The 20,934-nt window shown below is 43.7% G+C and overlaps 1 protein-coding gene across 3 annotated transcripts in view; it reads left to right on the top strand.

The window, feature by feature from the left end:
- The first annotated feature begins 389 nt into the window (after positions 1–389).
- The window catches only part of LOC143768035 (oocyte zinc finger protein XlCOF8.4-like), a 118,298-nt gene continuing 97,753 nt past the window's right edge, over positions 390–20,934 (top strand). The window contains exons 1-6 of one of the 3 annotated variants that reach the window (XM_077256691.1): positions 390–776; positions 906–1,085; positions 3,137–3,260; positions 3,344–3,441; positions 3,640–3,730; positions 5,430–6,941. In XM_077256691.1, coding sequence (XP_077112806.1) covers positions 699–776; positions 906–1,085; positions 3,137–3,260; positions 3,344–3,441; positions 3,640–3,730; positions 5,430–6,094 — 1,236 coding nt within the window. In that variant the 5' untranslated portion in view covers positions 390–698 and the 3' untranslated portion in view covers positions 6,095–6,941. Of the gene's footprint in view, positions 777–905; positions 1,086–3,136; positions 3,261–3,343; positions 3,442–3,639; positions 3,731–5,429; positions 6,942–20,934 lie in introns of those variants that run through there. The other 2 variants (XM_077256692.1, XM_077256690.1) reach the window with 2 other exon arrangements.

Consider the following 20,934-nt stretch of genomic DNA (forward strand, 5'->3'; position numbering starts at 1 on the left):
TGGGGTTGTGGGATAAAGAAGATAAGAGGGATGTGTAATAGGCCTGTTTAGCAGAGGTGAGAGCTGATTTCAATGCAAGTGTTGCTTGTTTGATTGCAGTGAAGTAAGGGTGTATACAGCGTACACAGAGGGGTCTGCGACCAAAGAAGGGGGTATAGGGGTGTATACAGAGTGGTCCGCATGCACGTGGCTCCACTCCATTCACCTCGTACACACACGGCTCCACTCCATATACTTCGTACACACACGGCTCTGCTCCATACACACGCGGCTCCGCTATGTACATCTCGTACAAGCAAGGCTCCGCTCCGTACACTTCGTACACACACAGCACAGCAGAGTCCTGCATGTACTGAAGCCCCTGATCATGTGACCCCTGACTCCTCCCCTCCTGTGACCTCATCACAGGTCCTGTGCGCACAGAGCAGCCATATATGTGGAGTGCGGCTCTGCGGGTGGAGGTCGGTGCTGGAGGCTCCATTATTCTCTATGTGGCTCTGCGGATGGAGGGATGTGGAGATTCCCCATCACTGGCGCATTAATACTAAAAATATATTGCACAGGGGATATCGCAGCCAATTCCCACAAGAAGAATCCTGGAAACGTCGGCTCATCTTCTCATTCGAGTCTCTACAATATCGGATCCTCTCAGTGAAGACCTTTTATATAAGAGAATTTTCCTGATTTACCCATCATTGATGGACATGGACAGATACAAGATGGCGGAGAGGATATTACACCTCACCCTAGAGATCCTCTTCCGGCTTACTGGAGAGGTGAGAGATTCTGATGACGTCACATTACATCATTCTTATCTATGGGAATAACAGATGGACAGAACTGGAGAGGTGAGGACTCTGGAAATGTCTGTAGTGAGATTTATTAATGTGTCTCTCCATAACCAGGATTACACGGTAGTGAAGAAGACCTCTAGTGAGCGCTGTCAGGACCCTGTGTCTGAGGGATGGGGAAGACCCCTGAGCCCAATCACGAGGCCTCCACCTCATCCCCTGATACATGAGGACATCAATGACCAGAAGATCCTAGAACTCACCTACAAGATGATTGAGCTACTGACTGGAGAGGTGACACTGCTGGGAATGCTGGGACATTATACAGTAACGCTATGAAGGGATCGGGGGATGACGGTATCATTTTACACTGGGGGAAATAATTATTTGATCCCTTGCTGATTTTGTTTGCCCTGACATGAACAGTCTATAATTTTAAGGGTCGGTTAATTTTAACATTGAGAGATAGAATATCAAAAATGAAATCCAGAAAATCACACTGTATAAATTATATAAATGTATTTGCATTTTGCAGTGAGAAATAAGTATTTGATCCCTCTGGAAAACAAGACTTAATACTTGGTGTCAAAACCCTTGTTGGCAAGCACAGCAGTCAGACGCTTTTTGTAGTTGATGATGAGGTTTGCGCACATGTCGTGAGGAATTTTGGTCCACTCCTCTTTGCAGATCATCTCTAAATCATTAATATTTTGAGGCTATCGCTTGGCAACTCGGAGCTTCAATTCCCTCCATAAGTTTTCTATGGGATTACGGTCTGGAGACTGTCTAGGCCACTCCATGATCTTAATGTGCTTCTTTTTGAGTCACTACTTTGTTGCCTTGGCTGTATTTTTTGGGGGTCATTATCTTGATGGAAGACCCAGCCACGACCCATTTTTAATGTCCTGGCAGAGGTTGTCACTCAAGATTTTACGGTACATGGCCCCATCCATTCTCCCATTGGTGAGGTGAAGTAGTCCTGTGCCCTTATCAGAGCAATACCCCCAAAACATAATGTTTCCACCTCTATGCTTGAAAGTGGGGACGGTGTTCTTTGGTTGATGGGCAGTATTTCTCTTCCTCCAAACACGGCGAGTTGAATAAATGCCAAAGACCTCAATTTTTGTCTCATCTGATCATAGCACCTTCTCCCAATCCCTCACAGAATCATCCAGGTGTTGCCAAACTTTAGACAGTCCTGTACATGTGCCTTCTTGAGCAGGGGGACCTTGCGGGCACTGCAGGATTTTAAACCTTTACTGCGTAATGTGTTACCAATGGTTTTCTTGGTGACTGTGGTCCCAGCTGCCGTGAGATCATTAACAAGTTCCCCCCATGTAGTTTTAGGGTATGTGCACACGTTGCGGATTCTCTGCGGATCCTCAGCTTTTTTTGCAGTGCAGAAACGCTGCAGATCCGCAACTGATTTACAGTACAATGTAAATCAATGAGAAAAAAAAAATGCTGTGCACACTTTGCGGAAAATCCGCTGCGGAAACGCTGTGGTTTTAAAGAAATAGCATGTCAATTCTTTTTTGTGAATCTGCAGCGTTTTTGTACCTATTCCATTATAGAAAACCGCAGGGGTAAAAAATGCAGCAAATCCGCAAGAAAACCGCAGCAAAAACGCACAAAAAACACTGCGGAACAGCACAAAAAACCGCAGGTGCGTTTTCGGCCAGGAGAGACAGAATCCGCACCAGAAATTCCAAAGCCGAATCCGCAACATGTGCACATAGCCTTAGGGTGATCTCTCACCTTCCTCATGATCAAGGATACCCCATAAGGTAAGATTTTGCATGGTGCCCTAGATCGATGTTGATTGACAATCATTTTGTTTTTCTTCCATTTTCTTACTATTGCACCAGAAGTTGTCTCCTTCTCACCCAGCTTCTTACTTACTTATGGTTTTGTAGCCCATTCCAGCTTTGTGCAGGTCCATGATCTTGACCCTGACATCCTTGGAAAGCTCTTTGGTCTTGCCCATGTTGTAGAGGTTAGAGTCTGACTGAGTCTGTGGACAGGAGTCTTTTTTAAAAGTGAATATGTAAGACAGCTGTCTTTAATGCAGGTAACGAGTTGATTAGGAGCGTCTAATTGGTCTGTAGGAGCCAGAACTCTTAATGGTTGGTAGGGGATCAAATACTTATTTCTCACTGCAAAATGCAAATAAATGTATATAATTTTATACAATGTGATTTTCTGGATTTTATTTTTGATATTCTGTCTCTCAATGTTAAAACTAACCTACCCTTATAATTATAGACTGTTCATGTGTTAGTCAGTGGGCAAACTTAAAAAATCAGCAAGGGATCAAATATTTATTTCCCCACTGTATGTGTCAGGTTCCTATAAGGTGTCAGGATGTCGCTGTCTATGTCTCCATGGAGGAGTGGGAGTATTTAGAAGGACACAAAGATGTATACAAGGACGTCATGATGGAGGTTCCCCAGCCCCTCACATCACCAGGTAATAGACAGGACTAATTACACAAGAACTATAATTATCTGTATGTAATGAATGAATTCAGTCCCTGTATGTGTTTCCTCCAGATGTATCCAGTAAGAGGACAACACCAGAGAGATGTCCTCATCCTCTTCTTCCACAGGACTGTAAACAAGAAGATCCCAATGTTCCTGAGGATCATCAGGTAGATGGAGAGAAGGAGTCATGAGATCTCCCCTATGATGTGTAGACGGCTGTGAAGGTCTTGTGCTCAGTCTTGTTTTATCCACCAGTATTATATGTTTTATACTTGTGTAATGAGAACGGTGGAGATGGCAGGATTAGAGCTGATCATAGATGTGACTTCTCCATCTGTCTGTGACTTTTACAATATTTGTTTCAGGGTGAAGATCTGACCCATATTAATACTACAGAGACATATGTGAGGGGGGATGAGTGGTGTAAAGAGGAGATTCCTACATATGACTACCCAGGTGAGTAGTAACCACAAAATGCAGAGAAGTCACAGATTCTTCTCAGTCACCGGCTGTGGCTGCTTTATCGGTGGTGTAGTCCGACCATATTACAATCGTGTGATCAACATTTTGCCTCTAGAACACATTCTCCTCCCAAAAATATTCAGATGACTTTGGACATTGAAAGCCCTTTTCTATAGAACTTACAACCTGGAAAATCCACCTACCCCCTGGGATTAGGAGATGCTGACCGTCACCTGCCCAGATCTGTAAACTACAAAGACAAATGACGTAGAATGTGCTGACAAGTTAGAATCACTTGAACAAAAATATTATGATGGGCCTGTAAGAGAAAGCGGAGGGTAATGATGCTGTTGGTTTCCTAGAACCCTGATATCTTATTGGATGAATCTACCTTCTCCCCCTTCTGTGCTGCTGAATGTGCTCATATGGTCCCTACAAGACCAGGTCCAGTCTTTCTGGCCAAACTTCACTTTTATAATCAACAACATTAAATGTGCAGTGAGGCCAAGTGTGAATTTCTGTACAATAACAACAGCGTTGTCCTTTATCCTAAATTTGTAATTTGTTTTAAAACCAACTAACTTTAAACAGGATTGTGATAAACTTCATAAAAACCATCACCCCTGTGCCATGATATATCTCTAAGCTGTGCGTGGCTGATGGCTGTAATATACATTTAGTCACCCCTGCTGGAGATGTGTTGGCATGGCTCGAGCCCTGGTTTTGTGGATTCACTCCACGTCATAAACTCCACGTCATTATTTTTTCAACCCTAAGGAATTCACATTATTGCACAATTTCTCCTGAAATGGGGAGCACTGATACTTATTGTTCTTTTCTGGTCAGGACTCATATTAGCTCCATTGGTCCACCATTAATGACTGCAACTCCTCTTTAGTGTTGGAGCTTGCCCCTATACATACGTTATTGTTACGGATGTAACATTTTTTTATTCTATGTCTATTTGATTACACATTTTCATTTTGGATGATTTGTGGTGGGATTGGTCTGATTGACTCCATTTTTGAAATGATAACCCTCAGTGAGCTTATCTTTAGAAGAGGGGACTATTTTGACTCCACAGTGTGATTCCGCCAATTAGCATGCATTAGATGTTGGAGAGTGAAAATTGCACATTTGTCATTTTGTTACACAACACATAGTGCCCGGATTGTGCTTGAGAAGACGCACACACATACAAATGAAGTGGGTTCTTCTCACTATAGTAATGCAAAATACATGGATGATAAATGTGGTTTGGGCACACTACAAGGTTCAGAAGCAAGGGGGCATTTGACTTTGGCAGAGCAGATTTTGTTGCACTGGTTTATGAAATCCGTGTTGCTTTTTAAGAGCCTTTGATATACTAATAATGTGGAAACCTCTATTTTTAAATTGACAGATGATGGACTTGAGTGGGAGCTTTTTTTTGTGATGAGTAGAAGTTTTTACTGGTATTATTTTCACCTACATAACATTGTTTGGTGGCTTTTTATTCCATATTTGGGAGGCAGAATGAACAAACAGTTGAACACCACACTCTACTGGTTGAGATTTTCCATTAGACTGTGACCTGTTATTGTCTTGGTGAATAATTACACTTTTTACATACCTTGCCATTCTTACAGAGAGTTTAAGTAGAAATTTTCAAAAATATAAATTTCAAGGATATAATAATTTGTTTTATTCTTAGCAGATGTCTGTACCAGAAGATCAGAGGCACAGCTGACATTTTCAATTTTTAAATCAGATGATCTTGAGATCCCGGATACAATTGAAGAGAATGCCATTACTCCAGATATACCATCATCCCTTCAGAACAAAGATCTGTCATCTGATCCTTTGAAACAGGTCCTGTGTTCTGATTCATTACCGACTACTAAGGAAAATCTAAAGCACAAATTAAGCATTAAAAAACAAACTACTCCTAAAGCAAAGGAACTATTTTCAAGTTCAGAATATGGAAATAGTTTTCCCCTTAAAAAGTCTTTCGTTAAACAGCAAAAATTTCACACAGCACAAAATAGATTTTCTTGTTCCAAATGTGGGAAATGTTTTAACCGGAAAGCGCATCTTGATAACCATCAGAGAACTCACACAGGGGAAAAGCCTTTTTCCTGTTTAGAATGTCGAAAATGTTTTACAGAGAAATCAAGTCTTATCAGACATCAGAGAACTCACACAGGGGAGAAGCCTTTTTCATGTTCAGAATGTGGGAAACATTTTCTAGAAAAATCAAATCTTGTCACACATCAGAGAACTCACACAGGGGAAAAGCCTTTTTCATGTTCAGAGTGTGGAAGATGTTTTACAGCAAATTCTACTCTTAGCAGACATCAGAGAACTCACACAGAGTAGAAGCCTTTTTCCTGTTCAGAATGTGGGAAATATTTTATACAGAAGTCAAATTTTGTTAAGCACCTGAGAACTCACACAGGGGAGAAGCCTTTTACTCTTTCAGAATGTGGGAAATGTTTTATCCCGAAAATGCATCATGATAGACATCAGAGAACTTTGGAAATGTTTTAACAGAAAATTATATCTTCTTTAAGGAGTTGTCCTCCATTAAGACAGTCCGTTGTCATTCATCATGTGTGGCCTAGTTAAATAAAAATATACTCAGCTCCCATGTCAGCGCCGTTCTTTTGGCATTAAAACGCACATTCCTGGGGCTCACATGAAGTTGTTACATCACACAAAACCTGCTCCCAATGAGTGCAGACTTCATTGTCCCCACCTTCGGACATATTTACCATCAACAGGAAGCCAGTACTTTGGCTTCTCTCCGACTTCCTCATGATGTTCGATTTGTTTGAAGGAGGGGACAGTGATAACAACACAGATTAGGTGGAGGGCTCACATAATGTAACAACCTCACATGAGCCCAAGGAACACACATACTGACACTGCTGTAACAGCATCTGCATGGGAGGTTTGTGCAAGGGTTTTTTTTTTTTTAATAGAACCAAACAAGAGGAATAAAAAAGTTGGCCAAGTAGTGAGTAACAATTTTATACATTAAAAATCCCACACAGAGAGGTGGCATTATCACACCCAGGGTGTGAAAAACAAATTACTGGAAAATCGTATTTTGTTGATCATCAAAAATAACTCAGGCGGGGAGAAACTATACACCATATTTTTCAGATAATAATACTATCTCCCCCCCCCCCAGATTTGGGAGGAAAATGGGAGTGCATCACATAGTCTGAATGTAGCTCACCTATGGGGGCGGGGGTGACTGCCATGGAGGGGGCAGGGTCAGTGCTGCAGGAGGACGGTGGTGGCAGGAGTGGGGCAATGCTGAAGTCCCTGAATTTCCCATTGATTTCTTGGCAGTGGGCTTTAGGAAAATGGCCGCCTCTGGTGCGTAGATTGAGATTTCAGCTCCCGTGCATTGTACCACTTCTACTGCCGCTGCCAGCTTCCTGCAGCAGAGACCCTGCCTTATATGACTGCTCCATCGCCACTGTGTCCCCTTTCCTGGTAAGAAAGTCATATATTTAATTAAGAAATGGTAATAACTTTAGAACTTACCATGTTTTTTGGACTTTGGAATATTAGACATGCTTTTACAAAAATAAAATCTGGTTAGTAAGTGAGTGCCTCTTGACTGTAGGCAGCTTCCTGTAATAGAGGAGAATGGTGAGACAGTGTCCTTCCTGATCACTGAGTTAACTACTCAATGGTCCACTGTGTCGAAGGCAGAGGAAAGGTCCAGGAGGAATAGAACAGAGTAGTGTCATTTGGATTTGGTGAATAGTAGGTAATTTGTTACGTTAGTCAGGGCAGTTTCTGTCGAATGATGCAGTTGGAAGCCAGATTGTAAGCAGTCAAAGAGGGAGCAGGAGGAGAGGTGGGGGACAGTTTAAGATGGAAGTGTTATTCCAGTAGTGTTGAGGCATAGGGGAGAAGTGATATGGGGCCGTAGCTAGACACCGAGAATAGGTCAAGGACAAGAATATAGGACAAGAATAGTCAGACTTATGTGCCAGGGTTACTTGTTATCGCTCAAGCTTTGGAATGTGTGAGGGGGCCGACCCATTCGCTAGCTGTAGCGGTGTTATATAAAGCGTCAACAGCATCTTCATTGTGAAAGAAGGAGAAGAGACTGAGAATGTGAATGTAAGGTGATTGAAGTTTCCGTGAGCATGTGCAAGTTTTTGGATTGGGGATTGCGTACATGGATATGAGAGGAAATAGAATGTAGTAGGTTGTGGTCAGATGGGAGAGAGGTTAGATAGCAAATAGAGGCTGATGAAGATGAGGTCCATTGTGTGGTCAACTTTGTGAATGGCTACTGAGGACCATTGAGCAAAGCCGAAGAAAGAAGTGAGTTAGGGTACTGTCTCACAGTGGCACTTTTGTCGCTACGACGGTATGATCCGTGACGTTCCAGCGATATCCATACGATATCGCTGTGTCTGACACGCAGCAGCGATCAGGGACCCTGCTGAGAATCGTACGTCGTAGCAGATCGTTTGGAACTTTCTTTCGTCGCTGGATCTCCCGCTGTCATCGTTGGATCGGTGTGTGTGACACCGATCCAACGATGCGTTCGCTTGTAACCAGGGTAAACATCGGGTTACTAAGCGCAGGGCCTTAGTAACCCGATGTTTACCCTGGTTACCGTCGTAAATGTAAAAAAAAAAAAACAGTACATACTCACCCTCTGATGTCCGTCAGGTCCCTTGCCGTCTGCTTCCAGCACTGACTGACTGACTGCCGGCTGGAAAGTGAAAGCACAGCACAGCGGTGACGTCACCGCTGTGATCTGCTTTCACTTTACGGCGGCACTCAGTCAGAGCGGGAAGCAGACTGCGAGGGACCTGACGGGCACTGGAATGTGAGTATGTACGTTTTTTTTTTTTTTTACTTTTACGATGGTAACCAGGGTAAACCATCGGGTTACTAAGCGCGGCCCTGCGCTTAGTAACCCGATGTTTACCCTGGTTACCCGGGGCCTTCGGCATCGTTGGTCGCTGGAGAGCGGTCTGTGTGACAGCTCTCCAGCGACCACACAACGACTTTCCAATGATCACGGCCAGGTCGTATCGCTGGTCGTGATCGTTGGAAAGTTGCAGAGTGTGACAGTACCCTTAGAAGCTTAGAAACAGGTGAGTGGGAAATGTCAATGGGGACGTTGAAGTAGCATATGGTGACAGTGGGGATGTCAGTGGAAAAGAAATGTGGGTAGATAAAAACTGGAATGACAATAAGCGTAATAGGGTTTTATCCAGATTACAAAAGAAAGAGTAAAACGGGATTTGTATACCTTGTTAGGGTTGCGAAAGTCACAGCCTCTTTCTTAGCTTGTAAGTAAAGATGGGTGCTGCAGATCCACCAAACAGATAATAAACAAAATTGGATAAAGGTGGATGCAAAACTGGCTGCTGAGAATTCAATATGCAATAGGAAACCAGATGCGGTTTTATTTGTCAATGCATTTCAAGGTGATCATACCTCTTCATCAGGAAGAAAAAGGTATTAGAAAAAAAAAAGAAAGAGGGGGATGAAAAAGAGAAAAGGGGGATGAGAAGATAAAAAAATGGGGGGTAAGGTAAACATTTTCAATTAAAAAAAGCTAAAAAATATTGTGGAGTGATGAAAGAAAGAGATGTTTGCTTTTATTGAAAAAAAAACAAAACAGTACTATTGTGAAAACTCAAGCATTGTGGAGTGAAGGAGAATATTCCTACTTTTATTTTTTTTAAAAAAAAACTTCTATTGTGGTGAAGACTTAGAATATTGTGGAATGGTGAAAGAGAAGATGCTTGGCTTTGTTGAAAAAGACTGGGAGAACTCCGATAGCTGTATTAGTACTGAGCCTATGAGAAGAGAATGGAAGCCCCCTCTAACTGCAGTTACCGTGAAGCACGAGTCGTTGCTCTGCATAAAATGTTCATCAGTGCGTCAGACTGTTTAATATGCTTATTTTGCACATTTATTTAATTAGGACTCTTCACCAGGTGCGTTACTCTTAAAGAAAAAATGTCATGATATTTTCATAAAAAATGTAGTGGTTTATTGAATTGTCCACAGAAAAACCACATTGCAGCAAAACATAATAGGTAAAATAGTTACGAACAGATTGTCCATTTGTTCCTATCAGCGTTTGTTCCACATCTTTCCCAAAGTTCTAAATGGTAAAAGCCATCTGTCTGTGTGAAGTCTGAAGTCATCATGGCTACCAGTTGTTCCTTCCTTCTGTGACTTGTCTGACATCCATGGAGAATGATGGTGAAGGCAGGAGGTGACTGCCCCCACGTGACAAAAAAACCCCTCCCTCGTGAGAGACGTAATTATATATATGTCCCACAAAACCACGTGTTCTCTCTATATGGTGTTAACTTATACTCTGAGCTATATATACATAAATAGCTTTTGTAATGTCAGCGAGAGACAATGTGTTCAGTACAGAATTGAGAATAAGAATAATTAATATTTAACAATTCCCCCTTTTGAGGGTGACAGACATTGATTGGAACCCTCAAAGTAAATATGTATTGATAATAAGATCTTTCTTCTTTTCTTCTTCTTCTTTGGCAAAACAATTTAATAATGATAATAATTTGTTATACGTACTCAATAACATAATGATATGTAAATTCATGTTATGGTAAGCTGTGACCAATATTCATATAAAATATATAATTATACTTCCCTATACATAATTGAAGCATCTCAGGTCTGATGTCATCTGATCTTCATCTTGATGTCTTCTTCTTGGTTCTTTTAAAACAATCTTTATTATAATTCTTTTGAAATAGATGATGGCATGTAGATATTGTAGAGACCGTGTGTCATGTGTCAATCAAAGTCCATAAATTCAAATGTTGATAAGAAAACAAAGTCCATAGATGTAATGTAGCTCTAATATCTGTGCATTGTCACCTTTAAAGACCTGGACTTACATTGGCTCGCCTTGGAAATCATCTGGAATCCTTCCATATCATCCGCACTGGTCTTGGAAGAGGTGTGACATCTTTGGTCAGCACAGCAAGGGTTAAATTGACTCTTCCTTGCTAAACATAGCACCATAACCAGTCCTTAATGCACAAGACACATGTCAGGGTTGTAGCGTCCTGACAATTACCTGATTGTTTACCAGCTTTCATGGAAGTCTTATAGATGATAGGAAACCACTGGAACATAATAAAACGTAATAACAAAGTTCATCTTGGCATCATAGGATCATCATCATCTCCAATTGTGGTTGTCAGTTAGATACTGTACTCATAGTTGTCAGTGATGGATGCTGCAGTCGTGATTGTCAGTGGTGACATGAAATGCAATTGACACAGTCTATTATTATTATTCAGAAATCATATAGCATTGTTACCTTGTAAAACTTGTGGATAGCAGCTTTTTCTTCTTGCAACTTTTAAGAATCAATTGAATTTAGAAATATGAAAAGTCTTTATTAACGTAACTTCAGTATCTTGATTGAAGTCTTCATTCCCTATTCTATACCAAATCTGGTCATTTTCCTAACCTATAATATCACAGCTTACCATAACATGAATTTACATATCATTATGTTATTGATTACGTATAACAAATTATTATTATTATTATTAACATTCAATTATTTTGCCAAACAAGAAGAAAGAAGATCTTATCAATATATATTTACTTTGAGGGTTCCAATCAATGTCTGTCACCCTCAAAAGGGGGAATTGTTAAATATTATTCTTATTTTCAATTCTGTACTGAACACATTGTCTCTTGCTGACATTACAAAAGCTATTTATGTATATATAGCTCAGAGTATAAGTTAACACCATATAGAGAGAACACATGGTTTTGTGGGACATATATAATTACGTCTCTCAGGAGGGAGGGTTTTTTTTGTCACGTGGGGGCTGTCACCTCCTGCCTTCACCATTATTCTCCATGGATGTCAGACAAGTCACAGAAGGAAGGAACAACTGGTAGCCATGATGACTACAGACTTCACACAGATAGACGGCTTTTACCATTAAGAACTTTTGGGAAAGATGTGGAACAAACGCTGATAGGAACAAATGGACAATCTGTTCGTAACTATTTTACCTATTTTATGTTTTGCTGCAATGTGGTTTTTCTGTGGACAATTCAATAAACCACTACATTTTTTATGAAAATATCATGACCTTTTTTCTTTAAGAGTATCGCACCTGGCGAAGAGTCCTGATTAAATAAATATGCAAAATAAGCATATTTAACACAGACATTTATGAAGGAATCTTCCCTGTTAATGACTTGAATAAAGTGATAGACTAACTGCCAGTTATATACCAGGTTACTACACTGCTCAAAAAAATAAAGGGAACACTAAAATCCCACATCCCAGATATCACAATGAAATACTCCAGTTGTAAATCTTTATTCATTACATAGTGGAATGTGTTGAGAACATAAACATCTAAAAATGATCAATATAAATCACAACTAATATCCCACGGAGGGCTGGAGTTGGAATGATGCTCAAAATCAAAGTGGAAAATGAAGTTACAGGCTGATCCAACTTCAGTGGAAATGCCTCAAGACAAGGAAATGGTGCTCAGTAGTGTGTGTGGCCTCCACGTGCCTGTATGATCTCCCTACAACGCCTGGGCATGCTCCTGATGATGCGACGGATGGTCTCCTGAGGGATCTCTTCCCAGACCTGGACTAAAGCATCCACCATCTCCTGGACAGTCTGTGGTGCAACATGACATTGGTGGATGGTGTGAGACATGATGTTCCAGATGTGTTCAGTCGGATTCAGGTCTGGAGAATGGGCAGGCCAGTCCATAGCTTCAATGCATTCATCTTGCAGGAACTGCTGACACACTCCGGCCACATGAGGTCTGGCATTGTCCTGCATTAGGAGGAACCCAGGGCCAACCGCATCAGCATATGATCTCACAAGGGGTCTGAGGATCTCATCTCAGTACCTAATGGCAGTCAGGCTACCTCTGGCGAGCACATGGAGGGCTGTGCGGCCCTCCAAAGAAATGCCACCCCACACCATTACTGCAAAAATCGGGTCTTGATGCAGAGTGTGCGTGGGAAGGCTCTATGTAGTGGAAACCACCACCAGGTGGCCACCCACTCACCTGCGTAATCACAATCCTACTAGTCTAATAAAAACATAAAAGTGATTAAAAACAATCTGAGAATAAGCACTTTACATAAATATGGAATCTTGAACATGAACTGTGCAACCAACATCATATGATACTGCCAACTCTCCATTATAAATATACTGACATATCCAGTCTCATTTAACCCCAAGGGTCCTGTAGCATTAACCCTCATGATCCACTTCCCCTCTCTTCTCAGAAGTAATTTATTATGATCTACTCCCCGATCAGACAAAGCTACTCTTTCTAGTCCTGTGAATCTTAAAACTGACGCATCCCCTCCATGATGTAAACGCATATGTGATATTAACCAAGGGACACCCTTGCCAGTGCTGACACCATTACTGACCCACTGCCAAACCGGTCATGCTGAAGGATGTTGCAGGCAGCAGATCGCTCTCCATGGCGTCTCTAGACTCTGTCACATGTGCTCAGTGTGAACTTGCTTTCATCTGTGGAGAGCACAGGGTGCCAGTGGTGAATTTGCCAATCCTGGCGGCCTGTGGCAAATGCCAAGCGTCCTGCATGGTGTTGGGCTGTGAGCACAACCCCCATCTGTGGACGTCAGGCACTCAGACAATCCTCATGGAGTTGGTTTCTAACAGTTTGTGCAGACACATGCACATCTATGGCCTGCAGGAGATCATTTTGCAGGGCTCTGGCAGTGCTCCTCCTGTTCCTCCTTGCACAAAGGCTGAAGTAGCGGTCCTGCTGCTGGGTTGTTGCCCTCCTACGGCCCCCTCCACGTCTCCTGGTGTACTGGCCTGTCTCCTGGTAGCGCCTCCAGCCTCTGGACACTACGCTGACAGACACAGCAAACTTTCTTGCCACAGCTCGCATTGATGTGCCATCCTGGATGAGCTGCACCACCTGAGTCAATTGTGTGGGTTGTAGAGTCCATCTCATGCTACCACGAGTGTGAAAGCACAACGAACATTCAAAAGTGGATACACCTAAATAAAATGCTGCACATTTCATATGCACACAGCATAGACAATTGCCTTCAGATGACCCCAAAACATCTGAAACAACGGATACTGGAAGAGGGTTGCATTGACAATCCAACACAATGGGCAGCACATTGAACACATTCTATGAGTAGTCAATAAATAACTCATGAAAGAATAAAGTTATGTTGAAACCAGGCACACCATTGTTTTTCTTGTGAAATTCTCAATACGTTTGATGTGTCACATGACCCTCTTTCCATTGAAAAAAATAAGGTTAGATCCAAAATGGCTGACTTCAAAATGGCCACCATGGTCACCACCCATCTTGAAAAGTTTTCCCCTCCCATATACTAATGTGCCACAAACAGGAAGTTGATATCACCAACCATTCCCATTTTATTTAGGTGTTTCCATATAAATGGCCCAGCGTTTATACCGATAGGTGTCAAATGCACCCCATCCTGATGTAAATGCTCCCTGGATGGCACGTCCAGATCGCGATGCCGCACTACCACCACCCCATTCCTAGCCAAAAAACGCAACACCTCCTGATTCACCTAATCTGGGCCCTAATTATTTGTTCCAGTGAATGACCATATTTCCATGCCAAACGAGCCACAATATCGGACCAAACAATGACCATCCCTGAGTGAGCAGCCATGAGGCGCAAGCAGTCAAACTTAATATCCTGAACCAAATCTCTAGAAGTGCTGACCCCCAAATCATTTTCCCCACGTGAATCAATAAAACATCCGGGGGTCTATCCAAACCCATATAAAAATAAATTCTGGAACCAACCTGGACCAGAGCATTCTGCTAATCCCAAACCACCTGACCGGCCCTTCATCGTGTCTTAACCCAAGCTGCCAGATGGACGGTCTGACGTCAGCCCGTAAATCTCCCCACACCACGTACGAGTGTCCATGCCAATTGAACCTAAGCACCTCCTGATTATGGCTAGAAACTGGAATTTAGACAAAGCCGAACCATCCTAATGAATCAATAAAGAACCCTCGGCACCGCCCCTTACCAGAAAAATTGAGACGTTCTATACATCGGCCTCTCCATTATTCCTTCCACTGCCCACAATTCCACCATACAACCCTTGCTATAGATATGTCTTTGACCTCCAAAGTATACAACAGATAACCCCGGGTTCACATACCACATCATGAAATTGCAACCCCCTTTGATGACAACAATTCTTACTCACTAATTCGTTTATTCGAAATGCGCCAAAGAAAGCTAAACTAAAAGCCGTCTGAAACAACAATTTTGACCGACAGACATTTTTCAATGCTGCTAACAGCAGGGCCGTATTTAGTGTTTCTGCTGCCCTAGGAACTTTTAGTGCTGCCTCCCCCTTTGGTGAGTATGACACTATCGGCAGTGACTTTGGCAAGAATCGCTGATGTGAAAGTAGCCTTTTGCAGCAGATCGGACAGTTTTTCGGCATCTGCCGCGTAACAGATCACTTACAGCAACACTGCGTTCGGCCTCATTCATTCCCTATGGGATTTGCAGCACTTGCCGTGATCTGGCAAATGCGGTACAATACCCCCCAACTTTTGATGAAGGGAAGGAGGTGACCACACCCATTTCACAACTAGTCACACCCATATCCACGCCCCAACCACAGCCTTTTAGCACTGCTGATCACGCTGTTTCATATACAATAATTATAAACAAAAAAAAATGGCCACACAGTGCTCCATACTGTATAATGGCCACACATGATGCTCAATACTGTATAATGGCCACACATGATACTCCATTCTGTATAATGGCCCCACACAGTTCTCCATACTGTATAATGGCCACACAGTGCTCCATACTGTATAACAGCCACAAATGATGCTCCATAATGTATAATGGCCACACATTCTCCATACTGTATAATGGCCACACATGATGCTCCATACTGTATAATGGCCACACACAGTTCTCCATACTGTATAATGGCCACACAGTGCTCCATACTGTATAACGGTCACACATGATGCTCTATAATGTATAATGGCCACACACAGTTCTCCTTACTGTATAATGGCCACACATGATGCTCAATACTGTATAATGGCCACACATGATGCTCCATACTGTATAACGGCCACACATGATGCTCCATACTGTATAACGGCCACACATGATGCTCAATACTGTATAATGGCCACACACAATGCTCAATACTGTATAATGGCCACACACAGTTCTCCATACTGTATAATGGCCACACAGTGCTCCATACTGTATAACAGCCACACATGATGCTCCGTAATGTATAATGGCCACACACAGTTCTCCATACTGTATAATGGCCACACATGATGCTCAATACTGTATAATGGCCACACATGATGCTCCATACTGTATAACGGCCACACATGATGCTCCATACTGTATAATGGCCACACGATGCTCAATACTGTATAATTGCCACACACAGTTCTCCATACTGTATAATGGCCACACAGTGCTCCATACTGTATAACAGCTACACATGATGCTCCATAATGTATAATGGCCACACACAGTTCTCCATACTGTATAATGGCCACACATGATGCTCAATACTGTATAATGGCCACACATGATGCTCCATACTGTATAACGGCCACAGATGATGCTCCATACTGTATAATGGCCACACATGATGCTCAATACTGTATAATGGCCACACACAGTTCTCCATACTGTGTAATGATCTCACATGATGCTCAATGCTGTATAATGGCCACACATGATGCCCCATACTGTATAATGGCCACACAGTTCTCCATACTGTATAATGATCCCACATGATGCTCAATACTGTATAATGGCCACACATGATGCTCCATACTGTATAATGACCCCCCTCCTGTATGCATGGCTCATCTCCCTCCCATCCCATATGCATGGCTCATATCCCCCCTCCTGTATGCATGGCTCATATTCCCCCCCTCCTGTATGCATGGCTCATATTCCCCCACTGTATGCATGGCTCATATTCCCCCCCTCCTGTATGCATGGCTCATATTCCCCCCTGTATTCATGGCTCATATTCCCCCCCTGTATGCATGGCTCATATTCCCCCCAGTATACATGGCTCATATCCCCCCTGTATTCATGGCTCATATTCCCCCCCTGTATGCATGGCTCATATTCCCCCCCTGTATGCATGGCTCATATTCCCCCCCTGTATGCATGGCTCATATTCTCCCCCCCATATGCATGGCTCATATTCCCCCCTGTATTCATGGCTCATATTCCCCCCCTGTATGCATGGCTCATATTCCCCCCCTGTATGCATGGCTCATATTCCCCCCCTGTATTCATGGCTCATATTCCCCCCCCTGTATGCATGGCTCATATTCCCCCCCCCTGTATGCATGTCTCATATTCCCCCCTGTATTCATGGCTCATATTCCCCCCCTGTATGCATGGCTCATATTCCCCCCCCCCTGTATGCATGGCTCATACTCCCCCCTGTCTTCATTTCTCACATTTTCACCTGTATGCATGGCTCATATTCCCCCCCTGTATTCATGGCTCATATTCCCCCTCTGTATGCATGGCTCATATTCCCCCTCTGTATGCATGGCTCATATTCCCCCCCTCCTGTATGCATGGCTCATATTCCCCCCCTCCTGTATGCATGGCTCATATTCCCCCCCTGTATGCATGGCTCATATTCCCCCTCCTGTATGCATGGCTCATATTCCCCCCCTGTATGCATGGCTCATAATCCCCCTCCTGTATGCATGGCTCATCTCTCCACCCCCCGCTCCTGCTCCCATCTTGCATGGCGCCAATTACCATCCTCCTTCATCCCCACTGTCCCCCGTCCCTCATACTCACCTGTCCCATACCGCACGGCCGTGCCGGCATCCCTCTGGCTCTGTCCCGACTCCCGGTGCAGCACCTTCTTCCTGCGTGAGCGGTCATGTGATACCGCTCATTAAGCTCATGAATATGTGCAGACTCATGACCTTAATGAGCGGTACCATGTGACCGCTCACTCAGGATGAGCTGCAGATGCTGAGACCAGGCATCGCTGGAGCAGGCTGAGTATGACGTCTTCAAGGAGGGTGGGTAGGAAGCGGCTGGGGGGCGGGCGGTCGGGAGGTGACCCACGACTTAAATAAAAAAAACAAGAAAAAAACCTTGCTCAGGTGCCGCCCCCCGCATTGTTCCCGCCCTAGGCACGTGCCCTCAAGTGCCTAGTGGCAAATACGGCCCTGGCTATCAGTCTACCCAACATATGAAATGAGATCGGATGCCTCCAATCCTGAACCGCCCTTCCTTTCCTGTACTCCTTCAAAGCTTGTCGTATCACAAAAGCCTTGGTAATGTTTTCCACGCCAGACAATTTGAACAAAAATGCCAATGCTGCCATTCGACCATTCAACACCGACACCCCTTCCTCACATGACCTGCCGATCATGTATAACAGATCCACTCTATCGTCATCTGACTGACAACTCCCTGTACTCGCCTCCAACCTATACCAGTAGTCCCACACCGACTTATATCGATGCCACATCCCAGGAGCCACCGATGCCTTAATCAACCTTATCGCTGATCCGATACCAGATATTATAAGCTCGCCGGCCATTGTGTTCCGTGCTGCTCTGACTCCGTGCCAGCTTCCAAAACAGACTCCACTAAAAGTGAGAAATTGCATCAGCAATGGAATTTTTGACTCCTGGTACATGCGTCGCCCTCAACCATGCATTCAAATGCAAGCATCGAAGTACCAAATGACGCATCAAGTTCACCACAGGAGAAGAATGAGCTGACAAGCACTTAACACTGTGCACCACGCTCATGTTATCACACAAAAAACCTCACCTTCTTGTTTTGCAAAACCTCCCCTCACACTTCCACGGCTACCACAATGGGGAATAGCTCTAAGACCACTAAATTCTTTGTCAGCCCATTAACTCTACACTCCTCCGGACACTTCCCGGCCAACCATTTGCCTTGAAAATAGGGTCTAAATCCCGATGATCCTGCTGCATCCATAACCAACTCCACATCAACATTTTCAACCACCTCGTCCATCCACACCGATCATCCGTTATAACTGCCCAAAACTGATCCCACATGTGTAGATCTGCTTTCTGCCCTGCATTCAATCGAATAAAATGCCGTGGTTGAGTCGCACCCACCGTTGCTACAGCCAACCTCCTGGTAAATATTCTACCCATGGGTAAAATCATGCACGCAAAATTTTATTTACCCAGTAAAGATTGCAACTGGCGCTACTGAATCTTGTGGGCTCTCAACACCTCTTGTATGACCATTTCCAAATCCTCCAGCTTTTCAACTGGCAAAGTCTTCTCTGGTGCCAAAGGAATCCCAAACCTCTCCTCTGCTTGTTCCATCGTTCGCATTAATATTGTGCACACCGGAGACCCAGCTGGTCCAATACACAAAAAATCATCAAGATATTGAATAATAGAATTTGCACCTGCCTCCGTTCGAAACACCCATTCCAAAAAGGAACTAAACTTCTCAAAATATGCACATGAGATAGAACAACCCAAGGGCAAACAAAAATGAACATTATAATATCCTTCCCAAAAACAGCCCAACAGGTGAAAATTGTCGGGATTATCCGGCAACAATCGAAAAGCCGCCTCTATGTCCATCTTGGCCAACAGTGCACCCTGACCACACTACCTTACCCACTCCACCACCTTATTGAATGACACGTAAGACACCGAGACCAACTCTGGATAAATGCCATCATTGATCGATTCCCTCTCTTGGTATGATAAATGGAGTATCAACCGATACTTATTTGGTTCCTTCTTTGGAACCAAACCCAATGGAGAAATCTTTAAATGCAGTAATGGTAATTTCCAAAACGGACCTGCCATCCAGCCCAACTCCATTTACCCAATTTTTGACCAACTCTTTTTTCTCCATAGCAGACTTCCAATTCTGACCCAAAACCGATACTTCCTTCACAAACCAAATGAAACCCCCCCTTCAACAAACATGCTGCCTCCCTAACAGGGTAATTTTCTAAATACTGCTCCATCCTCTTTACCCTCAGGAAAGAAAGGAAGATGTTGATGCTCTCGGTGCCGACACTAAACACATCCATAAACTTATGTCCTTGTTATCCCACCGCAAACTCGGACAAACCGCCTTCCTTTGCCTAAGCTGTTCATCGTACCGCAACCAACCAGTCCCACCATACGTACGATATGCTTCCCCGATGCTATCCAGATAGCAAAAAAGAGAAGAACACTTTTCCGGGGCCTTTTCCCCACCATACTAGCCAATATAGAGAATGCCTGCAGCCAGTTGGCAAAAGTTCAGGGAATCAACTGATACCTCCTCCTTTCCTCTTTTTTCCTCTTCATTAACTTCACCCTGTCCAAATTAAACTTCTCCAATGGCAAAAGCAAAAAAATCTCTACATATTCATCCCTCCATATCTTCTTTTTCACCTCCATTTTTAAATGAGCACCCAATTGCCCATCAAAACACACATATACTTCCTCACGAGCCTTATCATCCAGTCTCACTGGGTCAACACTCACCACACTCTCTGACTCAGGGGGCCCCCCTGAGTATCACTTGCCACCCCTACCTAGGCTGAAGCCACTGCAGCAGTTTTCACCATGTGCGCCCCACTTCCTTGCCACACCGCCGCTGGAGAAGACCTAGCGATGCCCATCAATTCATGCATCATTCCCAACAACTGCGACACCTTGCTACCTTCCTACCCCTCAGACACAACCTGCCACATGACACCCACATCACAGCCACTCGCTGCATTACAGTGACCACAAAGCTTACCGGGCCTACTTCGAGTCACTCTCGGAACTGCCACTGCATATCTCCCCCACTTGTCCTCCTGTAGATGCCAGGCCCTCCTCCTCCTCCTCCATCTCCAACACCCCAGCAGCCAAGAACCTCCCGGCCCTTGTTGCGTCAGTGTTGCAAATGTCATTACGGTGGTGGAAGACACTTCAGTTGCATGCCTGCAGCCAGAAATCCTCCAAATGCCTTCATCCTCCCCTTCCGATCTGTCGTCCCTAGGTCCTACAGCTCGTCTGCTTCTTGCTCTATTGTTGGCCCTGCACAGTACAGCAGGCACCCTCTCGGTCTTTCCTCCATTCCCAGGGCCAGTCCCTCT

This window comes from Ranitomeya variabilis, chromosome 4 (genome assembly GCF_051348905.1).
Source record: "Ranitomeya variabilis isolate aRanVar5 chromosome 4, aRanVar5.hap1, whole genome shotgun sequence".
NCBI classification, from domain to species: Eukaryota; Metazoa; Chordata; class Amphibia; order Anura; family Dendrobatidae; genus Ranitomeya; species Ranitomeya variabilis.